This window comes from Oncorhynchus masou, chromosome 19 (genome assembly GCF_036934945.1).
Source record: "Oncorhynchus masou masou isolate Uvic2021 chromosome 19, UVic_Omas_1.1, whole genome shotgun sequence".
Lineage (NCBI taxonomy): Eukaryota > Metazoa > Chordata > Actinopteri > Salmoniformes > Salmonidae > Oncorhynchus > Oncorhynchus masou.
In genome coordinates this window covers 35,802,282-35,822,543 of record NC_088230.1, presented here as the reverse complement: position 1 = coordinate 35,822,543, position 20,262 = coordinate 35,802,282, and the positions used below count along the sequence as shown (strand labels likewise).

Genomic DNA, 20,262 nt, shown 5'->3' with positions numbered 1-20,262 from the left:
TGAGTTTGAGGAGAGAGAAGCTCGAAGAACACAAGGAGCATGGACAGCAGTACAACTACAGAGTCATCTTCAGAACCAGCGAGGTAAATAGCTATATATCTATCAGGGTTGGGGTTCATTTGAATTGAAGTTAGTCAAATCAGGAAGTGATTTGAATTGAAAAATTGAAAAACTTTACACACAAATAGCTTCTCAAAGTTGTTGAAAAGAGATGTCCTTTTTTTCTCAATTATTTTATTGGAATATAATTTAGCTTCCTGAATAGACTGGCTTTCAATTTTAATTGACCCCAACCCTTGTATATATGGCACAGGAGTTTCTAACCCTGATATATGTCTCTTCTTCTCCCACTCTTCTAACCCGGATCCCCTTCTGCCTTTCCCTCTCCTCCTCTTTATTTCCCACAACCCCCTTCATCCCAGCTTTTCCATAGACGATGTGAGCAAGACCTTCTTCTTCTCCCACTCTTCTAACCCGGATCCCCTTCTGCCTTTCCCTCTCCTCCTCTTTATTTCCCACAACCCCCTTCATCCCAGCTTTTCCATAGCCGATGTGAGCAAGACCTTTTAAACAGGTCAACATTCAGAAGGCCGCAGGGCCAGATGGATTACCAGGACGTGAACTCAGAGCATGTGGCAAGTGTCTTCTCTGACGTTTTTTCAACCTCCCCCTGACACTGTTTGTAACACCTACGTGTTTCAAGCAGACCACCATAGTCCCTTTCCCCAAGAATGCCGAGGTAACCTGTCTAAATGGCTATCGCACTCAAATCTGTAGCAATGGAATGCTTTGAGAGGCTGGTCATGGCTCACATCAACACCATCATCCCAGACACCCTGGTCACACTCCAATTCACATACCACCCCAACAGATCCACAGATGACGCCATCTCTATTGCACTCCACACTGCCCTTTCCCAACTGGACAAGAGGAACACCTATGTGAGAATGCTATTCATTGACTACAGCTCAGCGTTCAACACCATAGTGCCCTCAAAGCTTATCACGACTCCGACACGATAGTGGTTGGCCTGATCACGGACTACAATGAGACGACCTCTCCTTCAACGTCAAGACAAAGGAGTTGATTGTGGACTACAGGAAACGGAGGGTCGAGCCACGCCACCATCCACATTGACGGGGTTGTGGTGGAGCTGGTCGAGAGCTTCAAGTTTCTCGGTGTGCACATCACTGAGGATTTATCATGGTCCGAACACACCAACACAGTCGTGAGGAACACACAACAAGGCCTCTTATTTTTTATTTTTTATTTATTTAACATTTACGATACCGCCTGGATGCGAACCAGATGCAGTGTCTTTCGCCACTCGGGAGCCCCTCTTCCCCCTCAGGAGGTTGAAAAGATTTGGCACGGGTCCTCAGAACCTCAAAGTTCTACAGCTGCACCATGGAGAGCATCTTGACTGGCTGCATCACCACCTGGTATGCCGTCCGCAAGGCACTACAGAGGGTGGTGTGTCCAGAACATCACTGGGGCCGAGCTCCCTGCCAGCTTTTTGCATTGATCCACTTTGCACTAACTTTTAATTGACTCATCACATTGCTGCTGCCACTATTTTATTATCTATCCTGTTGCCGAGTCACGTTTATCCCCTACCTGTATGTACACACAATGCCTTCAAAGTATTCATACCCCTTGACTTTTTCCACATTTTGTTGTTATAGCACGAATTAAACATGGATTAAATATAGATGTTGAGTCACTGGCCTACACACAATTCCCCATAATGTCAAGATGCAATTACACTATTTGGACACCCCTTCAAATAAGTGGATTCGGCTAATTCAGCCACGCCCAGCCACGCCCAGCACAATAACTTATTCGGGAGCTTCTTGAAATGGCCGAGCAGCCTAAGATCACCATGCAGAATGCCAAGCGTCGGCCGGAGTAGGGCTGTTAGGGTGACCGTATTACCGCCACACAACGGCGGTCACGAATCGTGAAGGCAGTCAAGTTCCATGTGACCGTTTAGTCACGGTAATTAGGCTTCTCCAAGCTCTGATGCTGCCGATGGTCATTAGTAGCCAACCAAACGTGCTTAACTGCCTGGTACTCATCACTCTACTGTCCCTCTAATCACTCTGACATCAATGCAAATGTAATGGAAAATCTAATTAAACACTTCATGAGAGCCCATGAGCTCATGCTTTGCAACATTTCTTTAGACTTTGCATTTGCGTGAGAAAACAGAGTGATGGCCGCAAATAAAAAGAGGAGGATCTCATCAGCTTTCTATAGGCTAGGCCTCCTATATTTATTTCTCAATTTTCCTAATATTAAGCACATTGCTTATATTTATGACGAGTATAGGAGTATAGTCTACCTGGCTGGCAGGAAAATGAACCACGGTGAAATCGTCCTCCATTAGCTATTTTAAAGCACAAATAACATGTATTTGTTCCCCGCTCACCCGGTTGCATGATAATAGTCCATCATAAATCCCCCCCAAAAAATCACACATACAGTACCAGTCAAAAGTTTGGACACACCTACTCATTCAAGGGTTTTTCTTTATTTTTGACCATTTTCTACATTGTATTCTACAAATGGAATCATGTAGTAACCAATAAAGTGTTAAACAGATCCAAATATATTTTTAGATTCTTCAGAGTTACCACCCTTTGCCTTGATGACAGCTTTTCACACTCTTGGCATTCTCTCAACCAGCTTCACCAGGAATGCCTTTCCAACAGTCTTGAAGGAGTTCTCACATATGCTGAACACTTGTTGGCTGCTTTTCCTTCACTCTGCGGTCCAACTCATCCCAAACCATCTCAATTGGGTTGAGGTCAGGTCATCTGATGCAGCACTCCATCACTCTCCTTCTTGGTCAAATAGCCCTTACACAGCCTGGAGGTGTGTTGGGTCATTGTCCTGTTGAAAAACAAATGATAGTCCCACTAAGTACAAACCAGATGGGATGGCGTATCGCTGCAGAATGCTGTGGTAGTCATGCTGGTTAAGTGTGCCTTGAATTGTAAATTAATCACAGTGTCACCAGCAAATGAAAATCCACACCGTAACACCACCACCTCCATGCTTCACGGTGGGAACCACATATGGAGAGATCATCCTTTCACCTACTCTGCGTCTGACAAAGACATGGCGGTTGGAACCAAAAATCTCCGATTTGGACTCATCAGACCAAAGGACAGATTTCCACCGGTCTCGTCTCCATTGCTCGTGTTTTCCTGGCTGTCTTCTTATTGGTGTCCTTTAGTGGTGGGTTCTTTGCAGCAATTCATCCATGAAAGCCTGACTCACGTAGTCTCCTCTGAACAGTTGATGTTGAGATGTGTCTGTTCATTTATTTGGGCTGCAATCTGAGATGCAGTTAACTCTAATGAACTTATCCTCTGCAGCAGAGCTAACTCCTGTGGTGGTCCTCATGGGAGCCAGTTTCATCATCGCACTTTATGGTTTTTGCGACTGCACTTGAAGTTGTTGAAATGTTCCCCCATTGACTGACCTTCATGTCTTCAAGTAATGATGAACTGTCATTTCTCTTTGCTTATTTGAGCTGTTCTTGTCATAATATGGACTTGGTCTTTTACCAAATAGGGCTGTCTTCTGTATACCACCCCTACCTTGTCACAACGCAACTCATGGATTGGCTCAAACACTTTATGAAGGAATGCAATCCCACAAATGAACTTTTAACAAGGTACACCTGTTAATTGAATTCCATTCCAGGTGACTACCTCACACCTCACCATCCATCCTCCCCTCTACCTCCCTCCATCCTCCCCTCTACCTCCCTCCATCCTCCCCTCTACCTCCCTCCATCTTCACCTCCATCCTCCCCTCTACCTCCCTCACCCTCCCCTCTACCTCTCTCCATCTTCACCTCCCTCATCCTCCCCTCTACCTCCATCATCCTCCCCTCTACCTCCCTCCATCCTCCCTCTACCTCCCTCCATCCTCCCTCTATACCTCCCTCCATCCTCCCCTCTACCACCCTCATCCTCCCCTCTACCACCCTCATCCTCCCCTCTACCACCCTACATCCTCCCCTCTACCTCCCTCCATCCCTCCCCCTTGAATGTCACCTCTTACCTCCTCATCCTCCCCTCTACAGTAATATAACTCCCTCCATCCTCCCTCTACCTCCCTCCATCCTCCCTCTACCTCCCTCCATCCTCCCCTCTACCTCCCTCCATCCTCCCCTCTACCTCCCTACATCCTCCCCTCTACCACCCTCCATCCTCCCCTCTACCACCCTCCATCCTCCCCTCTACCTCCCCCCACCCATCCTCCCCTCTAATTCCTTCACTCTCTCCAGTTCCTCTCTACAGTTCCTGCAGTAGCATAACCAGTCATTTCAATTATTGAATGTCAGTGCTCTTACAGTTGTGTAACTCATTTACAGTAATATAACCTGTTTACAGCTATAGAACCGGTTTACGGTAATAGGTGGTTTCAGCTATAGAACCGGTTTACGGTAATAGGTGGTTACAGCTATAGAACCGGTTTACGGTAATAGGTGGTTACAGCTATAGAACCGGTTTACGGTAATAGGTGGTTACAGCTATAGAACCGGTTTACGGTAATAGGTGGTTACAGCTATAGAACCGGTTTACGGTAATAGGTGGTTACAGCTATAGAACCGGTTTACGGTAATAGGTGGTTGCAGCTATAGAACCCGGTTTACGGTAATAGGTGGTTTCAGCTATAGAACCCGGTTTACGGTAATAGGTGGTTACAGCTATAGAACCGGTTTACGGTAATAGGTGGTTACAGCTATAGAACCGGTTTACGGTAATAGGTGGTTTCAGCTATAGAACCCGGTAATAGGTGGTTTCAGCTATAGAACCCGGTTTACGGTAATGGGTGGCTACAGCTATAGAACCCGGTTTACGGTAATGGGTGGCTACAGCTATAGAACCCGGTTTACGGTAATAGGTGGTTAAAGCTATAGAACCCGGTTTACGGTAATGGGTGGCTACAGCTATAGAACCGGTTTATGGTAATAGGTGGTTACAGCTATAGAACCGGTTTACGGTAATAGGTGGTTACAGCTATAGAACCGGTTTACGGTAATAGGTGGTTACAGCTATAGAACCGGTTTACGGTAATAGGTGGTTTCAGCTATAGAACCCGGTAATAGGTGGTTTCAGCTATAGAACCCGGTTTACGGTAATAGGTGGTTACAGCTATAGAACCGGTTTACGGTAATAGGTGGTTAAAGCTATAGAACCGGTTTACGGTAATGGGTGGCTACAGCTAAAGAACCGGTTTACGGTAACAGGTGGTTAAAGCTATAGAACCCGGTTTACGGTAACGGGTGGCTACAGCTATAGAACCGTTTTACGGTAATAGGTGGTTAAAGCTATAGAACCCAGTTAGGTGACAGTCATAGAAACAGACACTGTAATGGTGGTCTAATAGCTGCTGCCTTTATCCCGCCCCCTCTTCTCCTTTCCTATTCTCTCCTGCTCACTGCTATTGGAAGGTGTGTGTGTGTGTGTGTGTGTGTGTGTGTGTGTGGAGACAGCGTCACAGGATGATGGTTAAGACCAGTGGTGTTGTGGGTTCTCTCAACCAGCTGAAGTTCATCCCTGTTAGTTCACTTAGCCCACAGGTCTCAGTGAGAACGTCTCACTAAGCTACAGTACACACCAACAATACATTTTATTATACATGATAATATCCTGCAAATGTCACTGTCTTTCAACACCCAATGACACTGTACAGTACCTCTCGGTGACACACACACACACACACACACACACACACACACACACACACACACACACACACACACACACACACACACACACACACACACACACACACACACACACACACACACACACACACACACACAAGGGACTTGCCTCTGTGTGTCTACTGTTAAATATAAAGGTCTCTGTCATTCTATTATGTACACTGTCCGTCTGCTGAAGTTTTCTTTGGCCTTGGATAGTGTTCTCCTCTCAGGAAGATAATTTTAGCCCAAAGTGCCTCTACTGTAAGTGAACGAATGAACGGCGAGGAGAAGCCAAGGCCACACGCTTTCTCTCTCTCACACACACGCACACACACACATACACACACACACACACACGCACACGCGCTGGTATCTCTCTCTCATTCGCTCGTTGTTGTTTTTGTTGACCACAGATGACCGTGAAGCGTTAACCGTTGAGAGGAAGACGTTGGAAGAAAGCTGCTCTGTCTGTGTCAACCTTTTTCCATAAGTAGTGCACTTTAAATGGAATAGGGAGCGATATTAGATAAGATCGGTTTTGGTCTGAACAGGCCTCAATCATCTCCTGGCTAATCTAATAATGAATCTGTCTCCTCTTCTCTGCCTGTTCTGTTCTCTTCTCTCTTCCTCCTCTTTCTATTCCCCTCTTCCTCCCTGTAGCTCACCACCCTGCGTGGGTCTATCCTGGAGGATGCGGTGCCATCCACCTCAAAGCATGGCCTGGCTCGGGGTCTACCCCTCAAAGAGGTGCTAGATTACCTGGTACCAGAGCTGAACGCCCACTGTCTCAGACTGGCTCTCAACACACCTAAAGTCACAGAGCAGCTGATGAAGCTGGACGAACAGGGGGTAAGGAGACATCACTACAGTACACAGACACCAGGGGGTAAGGAGGAGGCACTACAGTACACACAGACACCAGGGGGTAAGGAGACATCACTACAGTACACACAGATACCAGGGGGTAAGGAGACATCACTACAGTACACACAGACACCAGGGGGTAAGGAGGAGGCACTACAGTACACACAGACACCAGGGGGTAAGGAGATAGCACTACAGTACACAGACACCAGGGGGTAAGGAGACAGCACTACAGTACACAGACACCAGGGGGTAAGGAGACAGCACTACAGTACACACAGACACCAGGGGGTAAGGAGACAGCACTACAGTACACAGACACCAGGGGGTAAGGAGACAGTACTACAGTACACAGACACCAGGGGGTAAGGAGAGGTACTACAGTACACAGACACCATGGGGGTAAGGAGACATCACTACAGTACACAGACACCAGGGTGTAAGGAGAGGTACTACAGTACACAGACACCAGGGGGTAAGGAGGAGGCACTACAGTACACAGACACCAGGGGGTAAGGAGACATCACTACAGTACACAGACACCAGGGGGTAAGGAGAGGTCACTACAGTACACAGACACCAGGGGGTAAGGAGACATCACTACAGTACACAGACACCAGTGGGTAAGGAACATCACTACAGTACACAGACACCAGGGGGTAAGGAGACATCACTACAGTACACAGACACCAGGGGGTAAGGAGACAGCACTACAGTACACAGACACCAGGGGGTAAGGAGACATCACTACAGTACACAGACACCAGGGGGTAAGGAGACATCACTACAGTACACACAGACACCAGGGGGTAAGGAGACAGCACTACAGTACACAGACACCAGGGGGTAAGGAGACAGCACTACAGTACACAGACACCAGGGGGTAAGGAGACATCACTACAGTACACACAGACACCAGGGGGTAAGGAGACATCACTACAGTACACAGACACCAGGGGGTAAGGAGACAGCACCTCAGTACACAGACACCAGGGGGTAAGGAGAGGTACTACAGTACACAGACACCAGGGGGTAAGGAGACATCACTACAGTACACAGACACCAGGGGGTAAGGAGACATCACTACAGTACACAGACACCAGGGGGTAAGGAGACATCACTACAGTACACAGACACCAGGGGGTAAGGAGACATCACTACAGTACACACAGACACCAGGGGGTAAGGAGACATCACTACAGTACACAGACACCAGGGGGTAAGGAGACATCACTACAGTACCAAGACACCAGGGGGTAAGGAGACAGCACTACAGTACACAGACACCAGGGGGTAAGGAGACAGCACTACAGTACACAGACACCAGGGGGTAAGGAGAGGTACTACAGTACACACAGACACCATGGGGTAAGGAGACATCACCTCAGTACACAGACACCAGGGGGTAAGGAGACAGTACAGTTGAGTTTCCAGTTGAAGGTGGGGTGAGACACCAGGACAAGAGCAGGCACTGGAGGACATGTACACAATGACACCTGCCCTGGGGTAGCTGCTGGGGGAGATCACTACAGTACACCAGACACCAGGGGGACAAGGAGACATCTATATATTTATTTTATTTCACTTTATTTAACATTTTACAAGGCAAGACAAATTCTTATTTTCAGGGGAACTGTGGGTTAACTGCCTGTTCAGACATCACTACAGTACACAGACACCGGGGGTTTGAAGGAGACATCACTACAGTACCACAGACACCACGGGGTAACCACTAGGAGACATCACTACAGTACACAGACCACTAGGGGGTACACTCTAACCACTAGGCTACCCTGCCGCACCTCCACTCTAACCACTAGGCTACCCAGGCCTACACTCTAACCACTAGGCTACCCTACAGTACACAGACACCAGGCTACCCTGCCGCCTCTACATCTACCACTACAGTACACAACACCAGGGGCCGCCTCTAAGGAACCACTAGACCCTGTACTACAGTAACCACTCGCTCCCTCCGCCTCTACACTCTAACCACTAGTTGAGTTTCCAGTTGAACCACTGGGGGTGATCTACCACTAGGCTACCCTGTCGTCTACACTCTAACCAGAAGCCACCCTGAACTCTAACCACTAGACACCCTGTACACTCAACCACTGACCCTACCTCCTCTAACCACTAGGCTATCCTGCCGTCTGCACCTGGCTACCTGCCGACTTCTACACTCTAACCACTAGGCTACCTGCCGACTCTACACTCTAACCACTAGGCTACCCTACCTCATCTAACCACTAGGCTCCCTGCCGCCTCTACACTCTAACCACTAGGCCACCCTGCCGCCTTCACTCTAACCACTAGGCTACCCTGAGCCCAGCTGGACACTCTAACCACTAGGCTACCCTGTTACCACACTATATATATTTATTTTATTTCACCTTTATTTAACCCTTTATTTTCACTAGGCAAGTCAGTTAAAGAACAAATTCTTATTTTCACTCTAACCACTAGGCTACCCTGCCGCCTCTACACTCTAACCACTAGGCCACCCTGCCGCCTCTACACTCTAACCACTAGGCTACCTGCCGCCTTACACTCTAACCACTAGGCCACCCTGTCTACAGGGGCCACCCTGAACTCTAACCACTTGGCTACCTTGTCACACTCTAACCACTAGGCCACCCTGCCGCCTCTTCTAATCACTAGGCTACCCTGCCGCCTCTACACTCTAACCACTAGGCTACCCTGCCGCCTTACTCTAACCACTAACCCTGCTCTAACTCAACCACTAGGCTACCCTGCCGCCTCTACACTCTAACCACTAGGCTACCCTGCCGCCTCTACACTCTAACCACTAGGCTACCCTGCCGCCTCTACACTCTAACCACTAGGCCACCCTGCCGCCTCTACACTCTAACCACTAGGCTACCCTGTCGCCTCTACACTCTAACCACTAGGCTACCCTGCCGCCTCTACACTCTAACCACTAGGCTACCCTGCCGCCTCAACACTCTAACCACTAGGCCACCCTGCCGCCTCTACACTCTAACCACTAGGCCACCCTGCCGCCTCTACACTCTAACCACTAGGCTACCCTGCCGCCTCTACACTCTAACCACTAGGCCACCCTGCCGCCTCTACACTCTAACCACTAGGCTACCCTGCCGCCTCTACACTCTAACCACTAGGCCACCCTGCCGCCTCTACACTCTAACCACTAGGCCACCCTGCCGCCTCTACACTCTAACCACTAGGCTACCCTGCCGCCTCTACACTCTAACCACTAGGCCACCCTGCCGCCTCTACACTCTAACCACTAGGCCCCTGCCTCTACACTCTAACCACTAGGCCACCCTGCCGCCTCTACACTCTAACCACTAGGCCACCCTGCCGCCTCTACACTCTAACCACTAGGCTACCCTGCCGCCTCTACACTCTAACCACTAGGCCACCCTGCCGCCTCTACACTCTAACCACTAGGCTACCCTGCCGCCTCTACACTCTAACCAGTAGGCCACCCTGCCGGCCCAGTATACGCATTCAACGACTGCTTTCACTCTATATAAAGAGGGGAACATGCTAGTGCTGGGACGAGAAACGCCAAATGATCCACACCGACCGTACTGATCACTTATCGCAGGCATTTTGCTGATATCGTTCATTACGATAAGTAGCCTAGACTAGAGAAATGTGAAGTCTGTAATGAAACAAGTCTGCTAATATGGAGGCAATTGATGGCTTTACAACCATCAAACTAGTAGTAGTAAGTTAGACTTGGGTGGGGGTATCCAGATTCATATCTTCATTCCGACCTTGTGCCATCCCGGAATATTAGGTAATACCGTCACTGAACACAAAGGCGCTATTTTCCAACCCCACTGAGCACTCTAATGCAAAGATTAGCAATGCTAACAAACTACATATAAAATCCTATAGCGAATGCTAGCTAAATGCTAATGGGCATATTGTGAACAATTTATACAGTCAGGACACTGTCCTATATTTTCAGGACAAATATCCCAGCTCATAAAGTAACTCACAATGCTACTCACAGTTTGCTACCATACACAAAACAAATTTTAAACACCCCAAGGCTCTTGATCCAGGAGGGGATTCTCTGCTGTTTACAAAGAAGGGCTTGATCGCAAGAAGCTAACAGCTTAGCTAAGCTAACTTCGCTACAATATTAGCTAACCAAGTGGACAACTGCAGAGCATTTAGCACATTGTACACAATTAAAATAATAGATATATTGTCTGGCGCGTGCTGCACAACAGTGAGTGACTCACAAGGCTCTGTCCTCTGGTCATTGTGTTTTCCTGTCAGCTTCATAACTATAAATAATGTGCCCGGTGAAATGAAGATCATGTTGACTGCAGGTATTTACTTAAAAAGTATCTACAAATATATTAAAATGTATTTAAAAAAAACAAAAAAAAAAAAAACAGTTTAAACGATATTGCCGGTATTGAAAAACCATCCCGTTGCTATTTCCAAATACCTCGGTATATAAGGTTAATATACAATATACTGCCCAAGCCTAGTGGCAGTTGAAACTATATATTTTTTAATGTAATGTATCACCCAGCTCTAGAACATTCTGTGTAAGGGTCTGCGTCAGACAGGTAATCTAGACATGAGGCTGTTATATACAGGAGAGATGATGACAGTTGGAACAATAACACATTCTTACACGTCTTAGTTTTCTCTCTAAGCTGACTTCTCTTGGACCCATTCCCTCTATACCACCTAGGTTCCTAGGACTAGGAACCTGTCTGTCTAACTATACTGTCTGTCTAACTATACTGTTGTCTAACTATACTGTCTGTCTAACTCTACTGTCTGTCTGTCTCTCTCCAGCTGACTCAACAGGGACTCATCCCCTCTATACCACCTATAAGGACCAGGAACCTGTCTGTCTAACTATCTGTCTGTCTAACTATACTGTCTGTCTAACTATACTGTCTGTCTAACTATACTGTCTGTCTAACTATACTGTCTGTCTAACTATACTGTCTGTCTAACTATACTGTCTGTCTAACTATACTGTCTGTCTAACTATACTGTCTGTCTAACGCTACTGTCTGTCTGTCTCTCCTCCAGCTGACTCAACAGGGGCTCATCCCCTCTATACCACCTATAAGGACTAGGAACCTGTCTGTCTAACTATACTCTGTCTGTCTGTCTCCTCCAGCTGACTCAACAGGGACCCACTCCCTGTACACCACCTATAAGGACTACGAGGTGATGTTTCATGTCTCCACCATGCTGCCCTACACACCCAACAACAAACAACAGGTATGGATAGTTATTATTGTCCAACGTTGAGATTTTATACAGGCCCGAAGACTATTAGAACAAACTAAACAAAATTGTTCATTAAAATAAATTATCTGGAGAGGTAGAAAACTCAAATGATCAAGTCCTTTAAAATAATGCTACTGACTTTAAAAAATTTTTTTATCATCCTTTAAAATGCGTTAGAAATAATTATAATTACAGAAATACAGTCGGTTTGATGCATTTTGCATCATAGGATGGAAAATGCATCGTACCGGCTGTATTTGGAAATTATATATCTTGTAAACTTGATTGCTGACATGCAAAGCATTTTGAGACAATATCACCAATGGACTAATGAAACAAATACCAAAAAGATAATTTTTGGTTGGGATTTTCCTTTAATGTTAGGAAAAAAAAACAAATTGAAAACCATATTTTTCCCCCCCCCCACAAAATTTTAATCACAGTGCAGTTATCACAAAACATATCATTTTCCTAACTAGACGATTTGAAGATCTGGGGAAGGTTGTGTGATAGGCTAAAGATCTGGGGAAGGTTGTGTGATAGGCTATGAAGATCTGGGGAAGGTTGTGTGATAGGCTATGAAGATCTGGGGAAGGTTGTGTGATAGGCTATGAAGATCTGGGGAAGGTTGTGTGATAGGCTATGAAGATCTGGGGAAGGTTGTGTGATAGGCTATGAAGATCTGGGGAAGGTTGTGTGATAGGCTATGAAGATCTGGGGAAGGTTGTGTGATAGGCTATGAAGATCTGGGGAAGGTTGTGTGATAGGCTATGAAGATCTGGGGAAAGTTGTGTAATTTAAAGATAGCAGAAAATAAACCGCATATTGGGTCAATTTCCTTTGACGAGCATTGAATTAGAGGTTTTGGCACAAAATTTATATTTACATATTATGTAAATCAACTTACATTTACATTTTACATTTAAGTCATTTAGCAGACGCTCTTATCCAGAGCGACTTACAAATTGGTGAATTCACCTTCTGACATCCAGTGGAACAGCCACTTTACAATAGTGCATCTAAATCATTAAGGGGGGGGGATGGTGAGAAGGATTACTTATCCTATCCTAGGTATTCCTTGAAGAGGTGGGGTTTCAGGTGTCTCCGGAAGGTGGTGATTGACTCCGCTGTCCTGGCGTCGTGAGGGAGTTTGTTCCACCATTGGGGGCCAGAGCAGCGAACAGTTTTGACTGGGCTGAGCGGGAACTGTACTTCCTCAATGGTAGGGAGGCGAGCAGGCCAGAGGTGGATGAACGCAGTGCCCTTGCTTGGGTGTAGGGCCTGATCAGAGCCTGGGGGTACTGCGGTGCCGTTCCCCTCACAGCTCCGTAGGCAAGCACCATGGTCTTGTAGCGGATGCGAGCTTCATGGAAGCCAGTGGAGAGAGCGGAGGAGCGGGGTGACGTGAGAGAACTTGGGAAGGTTGAACACCAGACGGGCTGCGGCGTTCTGGATGAGTTGTAGGGGCTTAATGGCACAGGCAGGGAGCCCAGCCAACAGCGAGTTGCAGTAATCCAGACGGGAGATGACAAGTGCCTGGATTAGGACCTGCGCCGCTTCCTGTGTGAGGCAGGGTCGTACTCTGCGGATGTTGTAGAGCATGAACCTACAGGAGCGGGCCACCGCCATGATGTTGGTTGAGAACGACAGGGTGTTGTCCAGGATCACGCCAAGGTTCTTAGCGCTCTGGGAGGAGGACACAATGGAGTTGTCAACCGTGATGGCGAGATCATGGAACGGGCAGTCCTTCCCCGGGAGGAAGAGCAGCTCCGTCTTGCCGAGGTTCAGCTTGAGGTGGTGATCCGTCATCCACACTGATATGTCTGCCAGACATGCAGAGATGCGATTCGCCACCTGGTCATCAGAAGGGGGAAAGGAGAAGATTAATTGTGTGTCGTCTGCATAGCAATGATAGGAGAGACCATGTGAGGTTATGACAGAGCCAAGTGACTTGGTGTATAGCGAGAATAGGAGAGGGCCTAGAACAGAGCCCTGGGGGACACCAGTGGTGAGAGCGCGTGGCGAGGAGACAGATTCTCGCCACGCCACCTGGTAGGAGCGACCTGTCAGGTAGGACGCAATCAAGCGTGGGCCGCGCCGGAGATGCCCAACTCGGAGAGGGTGGAGAGGAGGATCTGATGGTTCACAGTATCGAAGGCAGCCGATAGGTCTAGAAGGATGAGAGCAGAGGAGAGAGAGTTAGCTTTAGCAGTGCGGAGCGCCTCCGTGATGCAGAGAAGAGCAGTCTCAGTTGAATGACTAGTCTTGAAACCTGACTGATTTGGATCAAGAAGGTCATTCTGAGAGAGATAGTGGGAGAGCTGGCCAAGGACGGCACGTTCAAGAGTTTTGGAGAGAAAAGAAAGAAGGGATACTGGTCTGTAGTTGTTGACATCGGAGGGATCGAGTGTAGGTTTTTTCAGAAGGGGTGCAACTCTCGCTCTTGAAGACGGAAGGGACGTAGCCAGCGGTCAGGGATGAGTTGATGAGCGAGGTGAGGTAAGGGAGAAGGTCCCCGGAAATGGTCTGGAGGAGAGAGGAGGGGATAGGGTCGAGCGGGCAGGTTGTTGGGCGGCCGGCCGTCACAAGAAGCGAGATTTCATCTGGAGAGAGAGGGGAGAAAGAGGTCAGAGCACAGGGTAGGGCAGTGTGAGCAGAACCAGCGGTGTCGTTTGACTTAGCAAACGAGGATCGGATGTCGTCGACCTTCTTCTCAAAATGGTTGACGAAGTCATCTGCAGAGAGGGAGGAGGGGGAGGGGGAGGAGGATTCAGGAGGGAGGAGAAGGTGGCAAAGAGCTTCCTAGGGTTAGAGGCAGATGCTTGGAATTTAGAGTGGTAGAAAGTGGCTTTAGCAGCAGAGACAGAGGAGGAAAATGTAGAGAGGAGGGAGTGAAAGGATGCCAGGTCCGCAGGGAGGCGAATTTCCGCTCGGCTGCCCGGAGCTCTGTTCTGTGAGCTCGCAATGAGTCATCGAGCCACGGAGCGGGAGGGGAGGACCGAGCGGCCTGGAGGATAGGGGACATAGAGAGTCAAAGGATGCAGAAAGGGAAGAGAGGAGGGTTGAGGAGGCAGAGTCAGGAGAAAGGTTGGAGAAGGTATGAGCAGAGGAAGAGATGATAGGATGGAAGAGGAAAGAGTAGCGGGGGAGAGAGAGCGAAGGTTGGGACGGCGCGATACCATCCGAGTAGGGGCAGTGTGGGAAGTGTTGGATGAGAGCGAGAGGAAAAGGATACAAGGTAGTGGTCGGAGACTTGGAGGGGAGTTGCAGTGAGGTTAGTGGAAGAACAGCATCTAGTAAAGATGAGGTTTGCCTGCCTTGTGAGTAGGGGGAAGGTGAGAGGGTGAGGTCAAAAGAGGAGAGGAGTGGAAAGAAGGAGGCAGAAGGAATGAGTCAAAGGTAGACGTGGGGAGGTTAAAGTCTGTGAGAGGTGAGCCGTCCTCAGGAAAGGAGCTTATCAAGGCATCAAGCTCATTGATGAACTCTCCGAGGGAACCTGGAGGGCGATAAATGATAAGAATGTTAAGCTTGAAAGGGCTGGTAATTGTGACAGCATGGAATTCAAAGGAGGCGATAGATAGATGGGTAAGGGAGAGAGAGAGAATGACCACTTGGGAGAGATGAGGATCCCGGTGCCACCACCCCAATTTCAGCTGACCAGAAGCTCTCGGGGTGTGCGAGAACACGTGGGCGGACGAAGAGAGAGCAGTAGGAGTTGTTATCTGTGGTGATCCATGTTTCCGTCAGTGCCAGGAAGTCGAGGGACTGGAGGGAGGCATAGGCTGAGATGAACTCTGCCTTGTTGGCCGCAGATCGGCAGTTCCAGAGGCTACCGGAGACCAGGAACTCCACGTGGGTCGTGCGCGCTGGGACCACCAGATTTGGCACGCGGTGTGGAGCGTTTGTATGGTCTGTGCAGAGAGGAGAGAACAGGGATAGATAGACACATAGTTAACAGGGTACAGAAGAGGCTACGCTAATGCAAAGGAGATTGGAATGACAAGTGGACTACACGTCTCGAATGTTCAGAAAGTTAAGCTTACGTAGCAAGAATCTTATTGACTAAAATGATTGAAATGATACGGTACTGCTGGAGTAGGCTCTCAATTCACATTAGCAACGGGAATGACGCGAGCTGAGAGAAGGTTTGGGTGATGTTCTTGCTTCACAGCTCAAAAGTGCCCAGAAATGTCACTGTAGCAAATTATTAATTTCTATGCAATTATATGCAAATTATTAATTTCTATGCAAGCAACAACTTCATGTATCTACCATATTACACTCTTAATTAATGCAACAATTCACAAACGTTTAAATGGTTTATTTACTCTTCCATACACTCATTAATTTAGCAAGACAATGACACAGCCAAGTGGAACAGCTGCTAGCTAACATGCTAACATCGAGCGAACAATGCTTGCTTCATCAAGTAACTTAAGCATTGCGAAAATGAACATTTACCGCTCTCATACGAATATAAAGGTAATATTATAATACAGTGCCAGTCATATTATATAGAGCTAGGTAGCAAGCTAAACAAAATGTCTGCACTCTGCATCCTCACACAGCTAACGTTAGCTTAAGTGTCAAATTAGTAGGCTAAGTTAACTGGCCAGTTAGCTGAATGCTAACGTCAGCGAACGTTAGCTAAACAATAGTTATATTGCTTTTCGGCCCACCTTAGAACAAACCATTGTTTCATTTCAACAATATCATGCAAATCAATACGTGAAAAAAATATATAATTGTAACTGAAAAATTCACTGAGCAGTTGAGTTCCTGTTTTTTGCATTGTAATAAATGAGTGTTCTGAAAATCCCTTAAAGCTTTCAATTTCAGAGTACCCGCCTTTAACTGCAATTTCAGAGTACCCGCCTTTAACTGCAATTTCAGAGTACCCGCCTTTAACTGCAATTTCAGAGTACCCGCCTTTAACTGCAATTTCAGAGTACCCGCCTTTAACTGCAATTTCAGAGTACCCGCCTTTAACTGCAATTTCAGAGTACCCGCCTTTAACTGCAATTTCAGAGTACCCGCCTTTAACTGCAATTTCAGAGTACCCGCCTTTTCAGAGTACCCGCCTTTAACTGCAATTTCAGAGTACCCGCCTTTAACTGCAATTTCAGAGTACCCGCCTTTAACTGCAATTTCAGAGTACCCGCCTTTAACTGCAATTTCAGAGTACCCGCCTTTAACTGCAATTTCAGAGTACCCGCCTTTAACTGCAATTTCAGAGTACCCGCAATTTCAGAGTACCCGCCTTAACTGCAATTTCAGAGTACCCGCCTTTAACTGCAATTTCAGAGTACCCGCCTTTAACTGCAATTTCAGAGTACCCGCCTTTAACTGCAATTTCAACTGCAATTTCAGAGTACCCGCCTTTAACTGCAATTTCAGAGTACCCGCCTTTAACTGCAATTTCAGAGTACCCGCCTTTAACTGCAATTTCAGAGTACCCGCAATTTTCAGAGTACCCGCCTTTAACTGCAATTTCAGAGTACCCGCCTTTAACTGCAATTTCAGAGTACCCGCCTTTAACTGCAATTTCAGAGTACCCGCCTTTAACTGCAATTTCAGAGTACCCGCCTTTAACTGCAATTTCAGAGTACCCGCCTTTAACTGCAATTTCAGAGTACCCGCCTTTAACTGCAATTTCAGAGTACCCGCCTTTAACTGCAATTTCAGAGTACCCGCCTTTAACTGCAATTTCAGAGTACCCGCCTTTAACTGCAATTTCAGAGAAACACTCAATAGGAAGGATACCTCCTATACATTTCAACTGTTTCAAAAACATTGCTCTGCTATTACGAATCATACTATATACTTCTCTGTTTTTGGTGCCCTCACTTCCGGCCTGTGGACAGGGGGGAGGGGAACCCATGGACATGAGCAGATAATTATGTGTGACCGTGTCAGAGCAAAGTGATCTCAATATCACGGCCTATTTTTTTAATTATTTTTTTATTTTACCTTTATTTAACTAAGGCAAGTCAGTTAAGAACAAATTCTTATTTTCAATGACGGCCTAGGAACAGTGGGTTAACTGCCTGTTCGGGGGCAGATGCTCTAACCACTAGGCTACCCTGCTGCCCCTATTCATTGATGATAGGTCCTGCTTTACTGAAGTTGCGAGACATGACAAGCCATGAATTTATGAGACACAGTTGTGCATATAAAAACCATAACTGGCAAGCAGATCGGTAGAAATTGTAAGATAAATTGGCATTCCACATAAGGTTGCTGACTCCTCGTGCAGCCTATTATCGGCAACTTCAGGAGGGTAATGGCAGGATCTGTGACAGCCAGTAGAAGCCGGAGGAGAACGGTTGGGGCTCAGGTTGTTTTTTTCTTTTTTTTTCTACTTATCTAGATCTCTGCCTCCCTCTTGAGTCATTTTGTCTTATTTCATCCAACAGTAAGCTTTTAAGCATCAGACAAGCTCAATGCATATAGTTGATTTTATTAAAACGTATTATGGAAAAATACACGTTTAAAAATGTTGGCCAATCAATTGACAGATGATTTTCGGGTCGACAAAGATTTTTGTTGTTTTTGGGGACAGCCCTACTATACTGTGCCCCTCCCCTCTCTCCATCTATTGCTGTCTGAAAGTAGCGAGTGTTTTGTGTTCTTGGAACTAATCAGTCTCCTCCGTTCCCAGAAATACTCTTAGGAGTCGATTCCTTGACAAATTGGACACTAAGAAATTGTCAACACCGGAAGTCGACGAGTCCATTAATTGTGGACTCTCCACCGCTACGCCATCGTCGTTAACAGATCGAAAATGACAGGAGACAGCAGCGAAGTCCTGTATGGCAATACTTTTGAGAAGTTAAATGAAAAGGAAATGTGGAAGTGGAATTGAGGATCAGTAATGGTAGTACAGGTACTGTAATGGTAGTATAGATACAGTAATGGTAGTACAGTAATGGTAGTACAGGTACAGAAATGGCAGTACCGGTACAGTAATGGCTGTACAGTAATGGTAGTACAGTAATGGTAGTACAGTAATGGCAGTACAGGTACAGTAATGGTAGTACAGTAATGGTAGTATGGTAGTATATATACAGTAATGGTAGTACAGGTACAGTAATGGTAGTATAGATACAGTAATGGTAGTACAGGTACAGTAATGGTAGTATAGATACAGTAATGGCTGTACAGTAATGGCTGTATAGTAATGGTAGTACAGGTACAGTAATGGTAGTACAGTAATGGTAGTACAGGTACAGTAATGGTAGTACAGTAAGGGTAGTACAGGTACAGTAATGGTAGTGCAGTAATGGTAGTACAGGTACAGTAATGGCTGTACAGTAATGGTAGTACAATAATGGTAGTACAGGTTCAGTAATGGTAGTGCAGTAATGGTAGTACAGTAATGGTAGTACAGTAAGGGTAGTACAGGTACAGTAATGGTAGTACAGTAATGGTAGTACAGGTACAGTAATGGTAGTGCAGTAATGGTAGTACAGTAATGGTAGTACAGTAAGGGTAGTACAGGTACAGTAATGGTAGTACAGTAATGGTAGTATGGTAGTATATATACAGTAATGGTAGTACAGGTACATTAATGGTAGTATAGATACAATAATGGTAGTACAGGTACAGTAATGGTAGTATAGATACAGTAATGGTAGTACAGGTACAGTAATGGTAGTATAGATACAGTAATGGTAGTACAGGTACAGTAATGGTAGTATAGATACAGTAATGGTAGTAGGGTAGTACAGGTACAGTAATGGTAGTACAGTAATGGTAGTATGGTAGTATATATACATGGTAGTACAGGTACAGTAATGGTAGTGCAGTAATGGTAGTACAGTAATGGTAGTATGGTAGTATATATACAGTAATGGTAGTACAGGTACAGTAATGGTAGTACAGTAATGGTTGTACAGTGCTTAACCATGTGACCGGGACGCACCGTGAGACCCAAACCGTTGCTGGCAGCAGCTACATTGTGAATTCACATGGAATTTTATGCATTTTTTTTAACCATTTTATTGCAGAATAAAATAAAAGAGAGATTGTCACATCCCTAAATAGATTATTGAAAGTGTGACCATGTTGTTGTCGATGTGTTTACCTTGAGAGTTTTCCTTTGCTGTTTTCTCTAACCAATTTGTCTACATTTCCCAGCTCCTGAGGAAGCGTCACATAGGGAATGACATAGTGACCATCGTATTCCAGGAGCCCGGGGCTCAGCCCTTCACCCCCAAGAACATACGGTCACACTTTCAACACGTGTTTGTAGTGGTGAGAGCACACCAACCCTGCTCTGACAACACCACCTATAGGTGAGTGGGAACGTCTAATGCACGACACACGCACGACACACGCACGACACACTGAGGCACTGAGTGGAGACACACTGAGACACATGGAGACACACTTATTTCTATTTC

At 46.5% G+C, this 20,262-nt stretch overlaps 1 protein-coding gene across 1 annotated transcript in view; it reads left to right on the top strand.

Annotated features, from left to right (window-relative positions):
* Positions 1–20,262, top strand: part of LOC135505664 (signal-induced proliferation-associated 1-like protein 1) — a 122,178-nt gene that overhangs the window by 61,333 nt on the left and 40,583 nt on the right. The window contains exons 7-12 of the mRNA XM_064924712.1: positions 1–83; positions 6,392–6,580; positions 8,018–8,040; positions 10,877–10,929; positions 11,745–11,848; positions 19,997–20,154. The exon at positions 1–83 is cut by the window's left edge and continues 48 nt beyond it. Of these exons, the coding sequence (XP_064780784.1) occupies positions 1–83; positions 6,392–6,580; positions 8,018–8,040; positions 10,877–10,929; positions 11,745–11,848; positions 19,997–20,154 (610 nt within the window). The remainder of the gene's footprint in view (positions 84–6,391; positions 6,581–8,017; positions 8,041–10,876; positions 10,930–11,744; positions 11,849–19,996; positions 20,155–20,262) is intronic.